At 40.5% G+C, this 16807-nt stretch overlaps 1 protein-coding gene across 1 annotated transcript; it reads right to left on the bottom strand.

Moving 5' to 3' along the window:
* Positions 1-3647: 3647 nt before the first annotated feature.
* On the bottom strand, positions 3648-16328 carry LOC139309789 (vomeronasal type-2 receptor 26-like). The gene is made up of 6 exons (XM_070933996.1): positions 16111-16328; positions 15105-15393; positions 13050-13844; positions 11480-11692; positions 6162-6288; positions 3648-4552 (listed from the first exon to the last, which is right to left on the bottom strand). Exons 1-6 carry the CDS (start codon positions 16326-16328, stop codon positions 3648-3650), a joined length of 2547 nt encoding a protein of 848 aa, XP_070790097.1.
* Positions 16329-16807: the final 479 nt, after the last annotated feature.

The raw sequence follows: 16807 nt of genomic DNA, 5'->3' as shown, positions 1-16807 counted from the left end.
ACGCTGACGACACTCAGTTGTACATCTCCACCCCAGACCACCCCAACGATGCCCTTGAAGTGATGTCCCAGTGCCTGGAGGCCATGCCTGGAGGCCAGACTCCTGTCTGGGGGAAGCCACGCAGGGCCTTTGTCTACAATGGGGGATCCAGCATTGCTCAAGAAGAGAAGGAAAGGGGGATCTCCCTGGAAGGACCCTCAGGGGCTCTGAGGAAGGGAAATCCTGGGGATCCCTCATGTCCCCTGAAGACCCTCCGGCTGGGCTCTCCTGGGCAGCTGCTGCTCCTACTTGCCCAAGAGCCTCCACTGGAGGAGAATCTCTTCAGGGCAACCAATGGTGGGTTTCCCCCAGTTTGGACCAATTCTATAGAACCAGTAGTAAAACCGGCGGGAGGCTCCGCCCACTGACCCTGACGTCATCAGAAGCGATCTGCGAATGCATTGCAAACTGGTAGTAAAGGTAAGTAGAATTCACCCCTGAGGGCAGCTATTTCTAGGTGGGGGAGGGAAAACCCTTTCAGGACTTCAGCCTCCCCTCCCTCTGCAGTTCTGGGAGATATTGCCTCTTTCTCTTCACACTGAAAGCTTTTTAATTGTATCCTTTTTTTGAAACTCTCCCTCTTCTATCTTTGTTTGTTCAACCTCTTCTCCATGAGGCTGATTGGTGGCTGAGTTCCCAGGCAACCATTGTCTCTTCCCCTCTTGTTTGATTGGCTGCTGCTGGATTGCCATGATGACAGGGACAGGCCAGGACAAGAGGCAGCCACTGAGGAGAGAGAGGGGCGGGGCTTTTGCCTTTCCTCAGAACTGGAGGAGTTGAAGGCAGAATCTTCTCTCTTTTAGGAAACTCTGCTCAGATGTAGCCCAGAGTAGGGAAAAATAAAAGAATATTTTAAAAAATATATTTTAAAAATGAAGGAAAAATTCAAGACCTTGAGAGATGACACATAGATAAAAAATGTTTTCAAATACAGATGATTTTAAAGAAATATTCAATATTTTATTTGAGGATTGATGGATGATCAGTTAGGAAAATGCCAAGGAATATTGTTTTAATATGTGATTATTGTGGTGGGAATTGCCACAATAGAACTACCCACCGGGGAGGAATGGCTTGTGAAATTGACAGAACTTTCTGAGATGAAGAAACTGCCTACTTTGAACAGAGAATGGGCAACATCTACATGTACTGGTGACTGGAAACCCATTATGGATTTTTTCTTTTTTTAAAAAAAAAATAAAGTTGTGATTTAGGGTTTTCATATGGAGGAAAGTATGGATAAAAAGAATCACAATATAACCTTAGAAAAAGAGACGTTAAAATATAATTGTACTTATAACTGCTGTGAAGAATATTGGGAGGTATTTGTTGAAATTTTTATTTGACAATTTAGACTGTTTAACATTTCCTAAAGATTATTGCTTTTTCCCTACCTATTTTTTGTAAACATTTGTCAAGCCATGCACTCAAAATTGGTATGCTGCTTAAGTAAGAGAAAGTCCAGGGATACAATAAAGCAAAAAAAGATTATTATTTCTAGAGCCACAGATGTGAAAGAGGCATGTAGGGAGTGAATTCAACCCACTGTTCTATACAGGATTGCAAATTAAAGATTAGCTCAGCTATATTTACACTTAGACCAACTGTCAACAAAATGCATCATTCAAAGGAGAACATGGAGAAGAAAAACAAATTTAAAAATAAAAAATTAAAAAAGACATTTAACATCAATCTTTGAAAACTAGTTAATCACATACATGGTTTGAAGAAAATCGGCACATGAATACGGTTGACATATACATGTTTCTTTCCAAAACAACAGAATAACACAAGACACTGTACAAATCTGTCTGCAGATGCATCAGCAAAAACTGTCTTTCTCCACATTGGTTAAAAGTGTAGATTGTGGCCCAGTCCTTAAATGCTACATATTTATCCAGGTCCAAGAAGGGATGAGGAAGGCTGAGAATTTATTGAGTGCTAAAAAAATACAACCACGATAAAGCCAAGAAGGGAGATACACCCAACCAAACGTATTTCTGCTAAATTTGAGAAACTATGTGATAATTTCAGGAGGAAAAAGAGCCTTGGTGGCACAGCAGACTAAAGTGCTGTTAAGTAGCACCAGCTACCTGCAATTACTGCAAGTTCAAATCTCATCAGGCTCAAGGTTGACTCAGCCTTCCATCCTTTCGAGGTAGGTAAAATGAGGACCTGGATTGTGGGGGCAATAAACTGACTTTGTATAAAAAAGGACACAGCTTGGGGTGGGGGGAGGGCGAAAGCCCTACTAAGCAGGTATATACAAAAGTATGAAGGCTATTGCTTAACCCATTGTAAGCCGCCCTGAGTCTCCGTAGAAGGGCGGCATATAAATTGAACCAATAACAACAATAATAAATAATTCCTTCTTTGAATGGGATGTCCTTACAAACATCAATTTCCAAAAATTAAGAACAGGTCTTCTGAATCAGGCCAGGATCCATCTCTATCTCTCAGTGCCTTGGTAAGACCACACTTGGAATTCTGCATCCAGCTTTGGTTGCCACAATGTAAAAAAGGTGTTGGAGACTCTAGAAAAAGGGCAGAGAAGAGCAACAATGATGATTAGGGGACTGGAAGTAAAACATATAAAGAACGGTTTCTGGAATTGAATATGTCTAGTTTAATGAAAAGAAGGACTAGGGAAGACATGATAGCAGTGTTCCAATATCTCAGGGGCTGCCAAAAAGAAGAGGGAGTCAACCTATTCCACAAAGCACCTGAGGGCAGGACAAGAAGCAATGGGTGGAAGCTAATCAAGGAGAGAATCAACCTAGAACTAAGGAGAAATTTCCTGACAGAATAACAATCAGCGGAACAACTTGCCTCCATAAGTTGTAGGTGGAGGTTTTTAAAAAGAGATTGGACAGCCATTTGTCTGAAATGGTAAAGTTTACTGTCTGATCAGGGGGTTGGACTAGACGACCTCCAAAATCCCTTCCAAATAACTTTATTTTATTTTTATTTTATTTTATTTAGACTTCTATACCGCTTCATAGTGCTTTACAGCCCTCTCTAAGCAGTTTACAAAGTTAGCATATTGCATATTAGCATATTGCATTAGCATATTGCCCCCACACAATCTGGGTCCTCATTTTACCCACCTCGGAAAGATGGAAGGCTGAGTCAACCTTGAGCCAGTGAGATTTGATCTGCTGATCTGCTGAACTAGAAGTCAGCTGAAGTAGCTGCAGTACTGCACTCTAATCACTGCGCCACCTCGGCTCATAACTCTGGAGTGTCTACCATCAGAAGAATGAGATGGATGAATTGTTGCAATTTAGTAAGATGTATTTATGCCCAACCCCACCTCCCTCCCTTGCACCACGTTTATGGGACACTTAAATGTGAATACTCTCAATTCTTTAGGAATTGTTTTGTAAAACTTTTATATGGCTGTATTTCAGATCCCCTTTTATTTCATTTCTACATAATTTGACCAGATGGATAATCCAGATTATCCACATCTTGCAATTATATTGGATAAGGATGGAGAACACTATCTTCCAATTGCCCTTTGATTATTTCAGGCCAAAATTGTTGGAACAATTTCTATGCATGGCCTGTTTGAATGTGTTGAGAGTGGCAATTCCTCAAACTCACATTTATACATTTCTTCTGGTCGTAAGATGCTCCTTTGTATTCACGTCTGGCCTCAGAATGATAATGTAGCACTTGGGGATGAATATGCAGACCAGCAGACCAGCACTGGAGGCCAAGATGGAGAAGACCTGCACAGCCACCATGTATTTCCCCTTGGTGCTCAGGTAGGTGGGCAGGAAGGAGACCCAGACATTGCAGAAGACCAGCATGCTGAAGGTGATCAGCTTGGCTTCATTGAAGGCTCCAGGGAGATTCCTGGCCAGGAAAGCCACTGTGAAGCAGATGGCAGCCAGGAAGCCCATGTAGCTGAGGGTGATGTAGAACATGAAAACAGAGCCTTCATTGCATTGCAGGATGATCTCTCCAGGCTGGGAGTGAAAGTCTGAGTCACGGAATGGGGGAGAAATTCCCAACCAGATGGAGCAGATCATAATTTGGACGCTAGAACAAGAAAGGATGATGGAGTTGGCCAAGCTCTTCCCCAACCATCTCTTCACTTGGTTTCCTGGTTTTGTGGCCAGGAAAGCCAGCACCACTGTGATGGTTTTGGCCAAGAGAGAAGAAACAGCAACTGAGAAGGTGATGCTGAAAACTGTTTGTCGGAGAAGGCAGGTGGCTTTCCTTGGTTGACCAATGAAGAGGAAAGGACACAGGAAGCAAAGCAGGAGGGAGACCAGGAGGATGTAAGAGAGGTCTCGGTTGTTGGCTTTCACAATGGGAGTTTCTAGATGTTTAATGAATATAATTAAAACAAGTCCTGTGGCTAAGAACAAGAATAGGGCAAAAGAGACCAGAATGATTCCCAGATGTTCCTCATAAGAAAGGAAGGTTATAACTTTGGTGATACATTTGGTTCTGCCCTCATTTGGATATTTTTCATCTGGACACTTGGTACATTTTTCTGTATCTAAGTAAACCAAAAAAGGAATATTTTTAAAAAATATTTTGTACCTTCTAATTTCAAGAAATCCTTTCCTGGGACAAAATTTGTTACCAGCAGCATTTTCTGAGAAGTATTGCTTAAAAGCTCTACAGAAAGAAGGTAAGAAAAATATCATTTTCTTAAAAAAAAAAAAAGCTATAATTTTATAGTTTATGAAATTGGAAGAAATTTATGAAATTGGAAGAAATTTCATCCTGGAACCTGAATGATTTCTTGTGTAATTTGCAGAACCTACATTCTTAGAAGTAGATAATGAATCAACTAATCTTTCTAGACACATTTCCTGGATCCTACCAGATGGCACCTCTTAATATACTTGACTGTGGATGCCTATCTTTTGAAATCAAATTACCTACAAAAAAAGTTAGTTCTGCAAATAATCTGGATTCCAACCTGAAAAGCAGAAGAGATTTTTTTTTTTCTGGCTGTAGAGAAACTTCTCTAATCTGGTTATCCACCTGGTTATCTACAGGACCGCATTCTGCCACTGATTGCCTCCCACCGACCAATACGCTCCCACAGAGAGGGCCTCCTCAGGGTGCCGTCGGCCAAACAATGTAGGCTGGTGACCCCCAGGGGGAGAGCCTTCTCTGTGGGGGCCCTGACCCTATGGAATGAACTGACCCCTGACATACGAAGGATCCCCGACCTCTGTGCCTTCCGTCGTGCTCTGAAGACCCTATTATTCCAGCAAGCTGGCCTGACGGGATAAAGGATTTTAAATTGGGTTTTGGTAGGGGTTTTAAAATGATTTTAGTTGGATGTTTTAAATTCGGCCAATGATTGAATTATTTTAATTAAGTTTTTAAATTTTTGTTGTATATTGTTTTTACCATGGCTGTTCACCACCCTGAGTCCTTCGGGAGAAGGGCAGTATATAAATAAATATAATAAACTAACTAATCTGCTACACCCTGCTGTCTCTTCCCAGGCCTACCCTCAAGGTTTTTCTGCTATTCCTCCTTCTAGATGGGAGGATGGCACCCAGGATGAGGGCATTCTCTGTGGGTGCACCGACCCTCTGGAATGATTTACCCACGGGCCTTCGGATGGCCCCCGACCTCCGCTCTTTCCACAGTGACATGGCTTTTCCAACAAATCTGCTGATCTGATGGGCACTTTTAACTTTTATTCTTGGGGATTTTAATTGAGTATTTTAGTTGTAATTTTACTGTTTTATTGTTTTATCTTTGTGAGCCACACTGAGTCCTTCGGTAGAAGGGTGGCATATAAATATAAATAAACTAAACTAAACTAAACTAGATATGAAATTGTGAAATTTGAGGATAATAGCAATAGCGCTTAGACCTATAAACCACTTCATGTGCTTTACAGCCTTCTCTAAGCAGTTTAAAGTCAGCCTATTGCCTCCAACAATCTGGGTCCTCATATTACTAATCTCGGAAGGATGGAAGACTGAGTCAACTTTCAGCTGGTGGGAATCGAACTAGCAGACTGGCTGTAAAAACAAAAACAATTAAGCTTCAATCTGTCTTTTAACTTGCACTTTCGTGACAGTGTTTCAGATGAATCCACTTCCACAAGGCCTTCCCTTTTCCTTGGTGTCCCCCACCTTCATGGATGGAGATGGTCCCCTCAGGACAAGGAATACAGTCGTAGCAGCAAGCAGGCTCTCCTTCTCGCTTCCGCTTGACAAACCCAGGATGACAACTTTCCACACATTGGGACTGAGGCAGAGACTAAGCAGCAGAAGAAGAAATGCCAAAGAAAATAGATTGGGATGAAGTTTACATGAAAATGGATGTAGAGATTAACATTAGTCAAATAGTTCCTGGGCTTCACTTAGATAAATATGAAATCTTTGACTCATTCCAAACAGATTTAGGAGAAATAAATATTGGCAGATCGTTCATTTACTCCCCCCCACCATTTGCTTTTGGCATCTAACCTTGAAATAAAGGATTTTTCTACTTAAGAAAGACTGGAGGGATGGAACTGAAAAGATTTCAGCCTTAAGTGACAACCAGTTTGGTTCCTCCTCTTAGCCTTGTTAACCTGCATTTCTCCAGTCTTCAAATAACTGTGATTTTGAAGTACAGTCTTATGATCTTGCATTCAATTTTGGAAAATAAATTATTGTAAATGATTTATTAACTTTTTTATTATATTAGACTTATTAAATAAAATAATACCCTACTAAAGAAAGAATTTGAACCAGTAGGATCTGGATAGGCTTCTTCTGGAGTATATAAAACATTGCAAAATTTCTTCCCTTTGAAAGTTGTCCAAAACCATCTTCCAATTAAGATATAAAGGGGAAAAGTTCCTTAAAAATTAGGGCTTTCTTTATTTGTGTGTTTCTTTCCTCAATTCATATGACTCTCAACAAGACTAAAACTGACTGCCTAGTTTCTAGAACTGGGGTGAGATGAGATGCAGGAGAGGTCATGATGACTTGTCCCTCAAAAAGGCATCTTTTCATCTTCAGCAAGTGGGAGAAGAGTAGGAGACTTGTGTCCAGTTCTGTATCTGAGTCTTTTTCTACTACAATTAGGGGACAACAACTTGCATGGAAAGACAAGTCTACATTTCTTATCAGTTAAATTTGGATCCTCCTATTCTCTCATAGGGACTTAACGTAGCTAACAATTCCAAAAAATGCATTCGAAGTTTTCAGATGAATTAAGCTCTTACAAGGCAAAACCCAAATCTAAGTAGCATTTCCTTTCAAATTCTCCCTTGTTATTTCCAAAATGAGGAATGCCTTTTCTTGGAATCAAAGTCTGGTTTCACAGCTTCAGTTTTCCAGGTTATGGGCATTATCTCACATCAAATCACCCTTTGTGGTTTCATGTGAAACGTGAACATCTTCAGAGCTTCTTCAGAGGAGCAGAAGGCCTATTGCTTATCCCAGTGGGTTGAAAGAGAGATGTGGGTAACTCTGGACAGGTTTGGGCTGCTTCAAAAAGATTATAGAACATCAGTGACCTTTCAAGAGAGACACTCCTCAATCTTGTCAAGGTATAATATAATATAATAACAGACTTGGAAGGTACCTTGGAGGTCTTCTAGTCCAACCCCTTGCTTAGGCCAGAAACCCTACACCACTTCAGACAAATGATTACCCAACATCTTCTTAAAAACTTTCAGTATTGTAGCATTCACAACTTCTGGAGGCAAGTTGTTCCACTGATTAATTGTTCTAACTGTCAGGAAATTTCTCCTTAGTTCTAAGTTGCTTCTCTCCTTGATTAATTTCCATCCATTGCTTCTTGTCCTGCCCTCAGGTGTTTTGGAGAATAGCTTGAATCCCTCTTCTTTGTGGCAACCTCTGAGATATTGGAACATTGCTATCATGTCTCCCCTAGACCTTCTTTTCATTAAACTACACATACCCAGTTCCTGCAACCTTTCTTCATATGTTTTAGCCTCCAGTCCCCTAATCATCTTTGTTGCTCTTCTCTGCACTCTTTCTAGTGTCTCCACATATTTTTTACATTGTGGTGACCAAAAGTGAATGCAGTTTTTCCCTTTATGTAAAGACAGATGCAAAAAAAATTAGTTAAGTAGTTCTGCTTTCTCCCTGTTGCTTGTCACCTTCTTGCCAATTTCTCTCAGCAATGGACTAATTGTTTCCTTGACTTTTTTCTTGTTTTTAATGTTGGAAGAAGCTTTTTTTGTTATTCTTTACTTTTGTCACAAGCCTTTGTTCATTGTGAGCCTTAGTTTTCTTCACTTCATCTTTACAGGCTCAGGCTATTTGCTCATATTCTGCCTTAGTTATTTCCCCCTCTTTCCACTTTTTATACTTGGCCTTTTTGTCTTTCAATTTGGCAGAGTTCTTTATGCAGCCATGCTGGTTTCTTTTGAGAACTGTTATTTTTCTTCTTCATTGGTATTGTGCTAGACTGGGCTTTTATAATCTCACTTTTCAAAGCTTCTTGAGTTGTTTTCCCCTTGAGGATTTTCATCCATGGAATCCTTCTCAAGCTCTCTATAAGTTTATTGAAATCGGCTCTCTTAAAGTCCAAGATTCTAGTTTGACTTTGTTCTACTACTTGTGCTTGCATAATATTGAATTCCAATATTGCATGATTACTTGCCCCCAAGGTTCCTGTAGCTTCAACACTTTCTATCGTTTCATTTCTGTTAGTGAGAATTAAGTCCAATATGGCTGATCCCCTAGTTTCCTTCTCTACTTTTTGGGAAACAAAGTTGTCTGCTAGGTTTGTCAGGAACCTGTTGGATCTTCCACTTGGTGCAGAGTTTGTCTCCCAGTTGATGTTGGGGTAGTTAAAATCCCCCATTACTATTGTGATGTGCTTCCTACCTACCTTAGTTAGCTGACTAGCAAAAAGTTCATCTATTTCCTCTGTTTGGTTGGGTGGCCTACATTATACACCTATGGCAATGTCCCCTCCCTTTTACATTGACCCAAATGCATTCCAGGCAGTTTTCATCATTGTTGTGCTCTATTTCTGTAAACATTTAGTTATTTCTTATATATAGTGCAACTCAGGGGTGAAATGCTCCCAGTTTGGATCGGATCCTCCGATCCAATAGAAATGGTGGTGGGTGGTTCGGAGAACTGGTAGCAAACAGCCCTGCCCCCCTCCCCATGCCCAGCTGAGCCACGCAATCATCAGAGACTTTTTTTTTATTTTTTAAAAGCATTTTTTCTACAATCTCTTCCACCAAAATAATGCTTTTAAAAGTAAAAAAAAGCCTCTTATGATCGTGCAGCTCAGCTGGGATCGTCAGAGGCTTTTAAAAGAGAAAAAACCTCTGCCAATCAGGCAACTCAGCTGGGATTGTCAGAGGCTTTTAAAAGCATTTTTTTACAACCTCTTTAGTCAAAGAGGTTTATTTTATTTAGGGCAGTGTACAGCCAAGATAAAACATAGCATATAAAATTTAAAAAACAATTTAAAAAACAATTAAATAATTTTGTCCCAAGTTTAAAACAACCCAATTAAAACCGAATTCAACTAAAAACTGAGAGGATGGGATCAAGCCAGCCCAGCTAGATGGAATAAGTGTGTTTTCAGGGCCCGACGAAAAGTCCGGATGTCTGATATCGTGCGTATCTCAGGGGTCATTCCAGAGGGCAGATGCTGCCACAGAGAAGGCTCTCCCCTTGGGGGTCGCCAGCCGGCACTGACTGGCCGACGGCACCCTGAGGAGGCCCTCTCTGTGCGAGCGAACTGGTCGGTGGGAGGCTATTGGTGGCAGAAGGCGGTCTCGCAAATACCCTGGCCCTAAGCCATGGAGCGCTTTAAAGGTGGTCACCAACACCTTGAAGCGCACCCGGAAGACCACAGGAAGCCAGTGCAGCTCGCTCAGGAGAGGTGTTATATGTGAGTGCCCCGTCGCTCCCATAATCCCCCATGTGGCCGCATTCTGGACCAACTGCAGCCTCCGGGTGCACCCCAAGGGGAGCCCCATGTAGAGAGCATTACAGTAGTCCAGGCGGGAAGTGACGAGTGCTTGAGTGACCGTGCGTAGGGAGTCCCGATCCAGAAAGTGATGCAACTGGCGTATCAGCGAACCTGACAAAAAGCCCCCCTGGCCACGGCTGTCATATGCTCTTCTAAAGACAGCCATGCATCCAGGAGGACGCCTAAGTTGCGAGCCCTCTCCGTGGGGGCCAATGACTCGCCCCCAATAGCCAGTGATGGTGCCAGCTGGCTATATCAGGACACCGGAAGCCACAGCCACTCAGTCTTGGAAGGGTTGAGTCGAAGGGTTGAGGTTGTAGAAAAAATGGTTTTAAAAGTTTAAAAAAAAAAGTTGGCCACGCCCATCCAGTCACATTACCCCCACACACCAAGCCACGCCCACAAAACTGGTGGTAACAAATTTTACATTTCACCACTGGTGCAACTCCACCTCTTCTTTTATTTGGTCTATTTCTGTTAAATAATTTAAATCCTTCTAGTTGTATGTTCCATTTGTGGGTTTCATCCCACCAAGTTTCTATAATGGCAACAAAGGTGAGGCTTATTTCTCACATGGACCAACTGGATCTCTAACCAGTCATGACTATATTTCATCTGATTCAGTCCAAACCTTAACGCAGACACTGGTTAAAAGAATCTGAGGCTATTAGGAACACAACTACCAGCACTTGGTTTCAGGTCAACATTTGGGGCTCAGGACCCCAACCGCACCCCGGTATCTGGGGATCTGGTGGAATTTTAAAGGAGATTTGGCTTAATGTCAGGGTTCCAAGTAACACCCCCAACAAAAGAAAACTCAAAGGCTTGAGTTTCCTCAAAGTTACATTTTATTAGAGATGTCATATTGGCACATCTGGGAAAACCTGAATCTGAAAGCTTCCAGGTTTTCCTCACTCAAAAGAAAGTTCAAGACCCTGCCCAACACCCACATGTCCATCACATGGTCCAATTCAAGCACCGTCCCAGCTGGATATGCCTCCCAGTTCCAGCCATCCAGGTGCAGGGCAAGATGGCCTTGACTCTCTGAGAAAGGAATGTTATTATGACTATATATCACCCTGGCGTCTTACAATCCCCCCTCCCTGTTTCCCACAGCAGTAAATGTGGCAGGCCTGAAGGCCCAACAAAAAAGATGGCTTCCAGGCCTGACACTGAGGCTATTAGGAACACAACTGCCAGCACTTGAATATTTCTTACCCGCTTGATCCATTGTCTCCATCCTACAGAATAATCACCCAATATTGGACATGACTGAATCGGTTTAAAAGGATATTCCTTATCATGGCATCTGAAGGACACTTTTGTGAATAGTTTTGAAGTCCCCACAATCCATCTAACAAAATGTTAAGTTTTCTCTTCTGTACAATCAACTCTCAGTGAGGGTCATCTGCCATGGTGACTAGAATTAACCCTCCTGAAATGGGTTATAATCTTTAGAAAAAAGGAGAAAATACAGCAATGTTTGACCCACCTTGTTGAGCTGATTTAGCCATGAAAGAGCAAATTTGTTAATAATAATTCTCCGTCTTTCAATACTCCCCAGTTTCCTTTTGATCAAATCCCCCTCGGGTGAAATCACCATGAACTCAATGTCCATATCTGCAGCTATTTCTCCATTATGGTCCATGTAAAGATTCCAGTGGGAAAGATTGTAGAAGTCATTCTTCTCCAGAAAGGGATGGAACTAGAATGGAAACATCCCAGAATTTTAAAAGCAGAAATTTTGGTTTGTTATCCCACTTGCTATTTTCATGTATGAATTTTTCTTCTACATTTTTTTTTAAATATGCAAACATGATAAATAGGACAACAAGTGTTAGCACTAAATTCATAAGTGAACAAGAAAGGTTCAGCAAAATTTGTCAATGGTATATTTGAAAAATATGTATTGAGAAAATATGATAGACACATTGGATCAATTAAAGGGAACATTCTGCACCAAGTATCAAATGAATTGAGTAACAGCCAAAAAGTGATTATTCATAAACTGCTTGACAATAAAAGTTGAGTACCACAAAGCATGGATTTTTTTCAAGATGGAAGTTTCCAATATAATATTCTCCCAGGTAGACAAGACAGGAAATATGACCACAGGAGCAAATTCAATTTTATTGGAGTGCTATTAGGAGAATCTTACAAGTCTAAAAATACATATCTCCCACCACTTCATTTTTCCAGCCTGAAAATTTAGGGAGGATCCTTTGTGAGTTTCTTTTGCTGGCTGTTACGCAGCTGCGGGATCCCCCGGTTTATCTGAAAATGCAGGTTATCTTCTCCCTTTCCTCAAAGTTATTCTCACAAATCATTACAGTTCCTTAACAGTTTATGGGAATGCTGGTGATATAACTTGATTTCAGCAAAACACAGGTTACCCTTCACTTACAACACTTCATTTAGTGACCGTTCAAAGTTGCAATGTCACTGAAAAAAAGTGACCTATGACAATTTTTCACACTTGCAACCATTGCAGCATTCCCAGGGACACATGATCAAAATTTGGATGAGAGGAAACTGGTTCATATTTATGACGGTTGCTATGGGTCATGTGATCCTCTTTTGCGCTCTCCTGACAAGCAAAGTCAATAGGAAAGCCAGACTCACTTAACAACCCTGCTACCAACTTAACATCTGCAGTGATTCACTTAACAACTATGGCAAGAAAGGTCGTAAAAGAGGGCAAAGCTCGCTTAACAATTGCCTGACTTAGCAACAGAAATTTTGGGCTCAATTGTGGTCATAGGTTGAAGACTATGTACTAGCAAATAATTTTGTTATGTGATGATTAGGAACCAAGTTAAGTGATAGCTGGGTGTTATGAATAGAGGAATATTGTTAAAGGTGCAATCATCCCTTTAAAATAAGAAGTGTTTAATATCAAATATATATCTGCTACCAGCTCCTTGGTAAATTATACTCCAAGCAACTAGATTGGCCAAATTTGTTGGCCTTTTGTAGCACAAGGAGGTCGATATGATTCCCCTCTTTCCCTAATGAATTCCTTCTCCAGAGGAATTTGTTGGATCCTTGTTGGGACCCCATACCTGCCATGGCTGTAGCCTTGGAGCCTCCAGTGTCTCTTGGGCCCCCTTCCTTCTCCAGGATCTGGAAGAATATGCAGCCTTCAAGACGTGGGCCAGAGTCATAAAGATAAGGTAAACAGAGTCACTGTTTTCAACAAATACCCCATTCAAATCATCTTCTGTCTCCACTGGAGTTTTTTGGATGCATCTTTTCCGCCCTTTGACAGAAAAAACATGCTTTGGAAAAGAGCACTGAAAATTCTTGCCTTCATACTGGGAGTCTAAAAAGGAAAAGGGTTCAAAAGCACCATATTTTGGGCTCATTTTTTGCAGAAATTCAAAGCTCCAAATACTATGGATGTATTTGTGATATCCAAGATGATGCATTATACAGTTTCCCAAAGTTGTGGTGATCCAGACTTTCTCTCTGATGGGTCCTGACAAAATGTCAAGGGTTAGATGGAAAGTATGAAAAGTGCTTGAAACAATAATGTGTTCTGTGAAGTGAACAAAGACGTTGACTTGTTTCCACTGAGAAAAGCTGGAATCCCTGAAGGGTGCTGGAAGTCCAGTCATTGTGAATTCTTTTGATATAACGACACAAATTCCATTCCTGACAAGCGAAGGAGGAAAAGTCCTCAGGAAATTCTCTCCCTCCTCTGTGTCTGGAGCAAGGAGGCCAATCAAGGTCCATCTGAAGTGCAGGAGGACTCGGACAATTGCTGAATACTGAAACCCTTCTTTGAGGAGCATCCGGTGGAAAAAAGGGAATTTACTTTTATCACTCAGAGTCTCTGAAACAACTCTATGACTGATCTGGAAAAGCAATGAAGAATGCTGTGTTATATTTTGAGTGAGGTCAACTCCAGAATATGAGTTTTTAATAAATCCAACTTTGTTCTGATAAACATCTTAGAATAGTTTGTTGATTGGCCATTGTTTAAAATATTAAACAGAATATTAAGAAGGCTTTATATAAAAATGGAAGACAAGAAACAAAGTAAAAAAGAATAACAATCAAAACACAAATCATATTTCTTGATCACCTCTAATTTAATGCGGTTAGACTCATATGTGGAAACGTTAACTGAAGTATATTGTTCCAATAAAAGGCCATATTATATTTAGCTTTGGAAGATTGCTACATCTTTCTCTTCTTCTATATTTCAGATTCTTTGTGCAGCAATCTTCTTTACTTACTTCTCCAGTTGTACAAAAGACAGGGAGACTATAGTTCCTCATATAATTTGTCAGTTGTATAAGCCAAGAAGTCTTTAGTTGAAATTTTGTCTGTTCTAACAGGCACAATATGGGGAGTCAGTAGTTTCCATAGCTTTTGTTTCTAGAGTTTCAATGTCTTTTTTTATAGTGTGATGACCAAAACTGGATGCAGTATTCTAGGTGTGGTCTTACTAAGGCTTTATATAGTGATATTAGTACCTCACTTGATCTCTACTGTATCCCTCTATTAATGCAATTTAGGATTGCATTGACTTTTTTGGCTGCTGCTTCACACTGCACACAGCTCATATTTAGCTGGTTGTCCACTAAGACTCCAAGATCCCTTTCACAGTTACTAGGGTTAGGGTGGTTTTTTTTTTTTTTTTGGCAGCTGCAACATACTGGTGACTCATATTTAAATCATGATCCAGTAGGACACCTAGATTTCTCTCACAGTTGCTACTGCTCAGCCAGGTATCAACTATTCTATAACTGTGCATTTAGTATTTCTTCTCTAAGAATAGGACCTTACTTTCCTCACCACTGAGAATTGCATTTCATTGGATACGGCCCAGTGCTTAAGTCTGTCAAGATCCTTCTGAATCTTGAGTCCATCTTCCAAAGTGATAGCAATTTTCCCCAAAGCAATAGAGATGCTATCATGAGAGGATATAACTGTTTTGATACATGCTCCCATCCTAATGTGTATCCCAGTTCCCAGTTGTAGGCCATGGCACCTGCAATGGACATAGTGAAAAGCAGCTCTTGAATTCCATAGAGAAGATATGGAAGGATCTTTCATGCACTCACCATCACCCAACTCACATTACTATATAGAAAAACACACACACAAACCTGTGGGACTTTGTAGGTGCCTACTAATGTTGACATCTGGATGGAAAACTCCCTGTCAGCTGCATCAAGAAGGACCAAAATATTGTCCTTCCTTCCACAGCTGTAATTGGGAACATTGGCTTCTCCAGTAGAGAGCATGTCCAGCAAGACTTCTGAAGTGCCAAGTGTGTTCAAATAGTTGTCATGGATATTGTAACCAAGTGTGAGATTGCATAGGAGCTGAATATTCTTGTTGATCTCTTGAATGACGAAAATAAAGCGTTCTATTCCTTTGGAAGCATAAGGTGTACTAGAATAAAAAAATTGCTTTGGTTAATACAACGATCACCAACAATAGTAATAAAATACCTTTTTCCCAATTTCATCATCTTTATCAACACAAGATTATTGAGTCTGAAGCCAATTCTGATCAAAAACTAGAGGCAAAGGATAGTCACCCATTCAACATTTAATATTTGTAAATGTTGAGAAAATGGGAAGCAGATAAGAATCACAAATAGTCTATTATTTATAGCAGCAGTAATTTTCATCACCACGGTACCCAATCTAGAAAATAATTCCTTTTTAAAAGTACAACCATCATAAAAGGAAGAGGATATCTGATAAGTGACCCAGAAAACTGTTCTAAAATCAAGTCATCCTCTATTCCTATAAGGATCAGGCATTCAATATCAATGAGCAGTTATAAAAATATGAAAATGAGCTGATCAAGGTTAACTACAACAATCACTGCTTTAAACAAGAGTCAGTATTCAAGTCATATACTATAGATTGGACTTAGAGAGGAACATAATGTGGACTTCTTTCAGGTATTTTTTTCTGCTCCATCTTGGTATTTGTGTCTCTTCCACTAAATAAGAGAAAAGAGGAAACGTATAGAAATCTGATCAATCAATAAAATTAATCAGTTCCTGAAATATAGGAGTAAGCAGAATAAGGAGAAAAGAATGAAAGTGTTAGAATTGCAGATGGAAGGAATACAATTTCATCACACTGAATAACTTACAAGTGAGACTGACTATAAGGAAGCTCGTTGAAAAAAAATATGTCATGTATTAGTGTTACCGCACTGGTGACTATACCGATGAGATGGTCTCCTCGCCTGTAGTAGCTCCATGGTCTTTCTCTATCCAGGTGCACCATATTCAGTGGACACTTCATTCTAAGCTTCCCAGAGACTGTCTGGGACACCAGTATCATCGAGAGCATAAGCAGGAGGTCCATAATTCATGGAGTTGAATTGATTGCCTGTTTCCAAAGAAGAGTTAGATGATTTCAAAGCACTCTCAGAAAATGGAATATCAAGTGACTTTCTTTTTTCAAACAGAAACAAATTGAGCTTTATCAGGAAAAGAGGGAAAGGTACATTCAGCAACACAGCCCCTGCCTGTATCCTAAATCTCGTGCAAACCATTCAGCATGAGTAGAGGCTTATATCTTTTTCTGATGCAAGATCCATTCCATGTTCCTTCAGCCTGACCTTCTATCAAAGGCAGACACTGGAAAACTAGCAGTAGGCGTCTCCAGGTCTGGGATTGTGATAATTACTGTGAGTGATAATTTGTCCTCTGCCAGGGCTCCATGTACTGAGGGGCAGCTGGAGAAAAGGATTTTTTGTGAAATGTTGCAGATACACCCCTGGAGACACTTTTCTATAATGGTTGTCATCCTTCCTGTCAGGACATGTCCAGAAAGTGATGCTG

Source organism: Pituophis catenifer, unplaced genomic scaffold, assembly GCF_029215685.1.
Source record: "Pituophis catenifer annectens isolate HBS135680 unplaced genomic scaffold, rPitCat1.0.hap2 SCAF_2, whole genome shotgun sequence".
Taxonomy (NCBI): domain Eukaryota; kingdom Metazoa; phylum Chordata; class Lepidosauria; order Squamata; family Colubridae; genus Pituophis; species Pituophis catenifer.
This window is presented reverse-complemented; position numbering and strand designations above follow the sequence as displayed.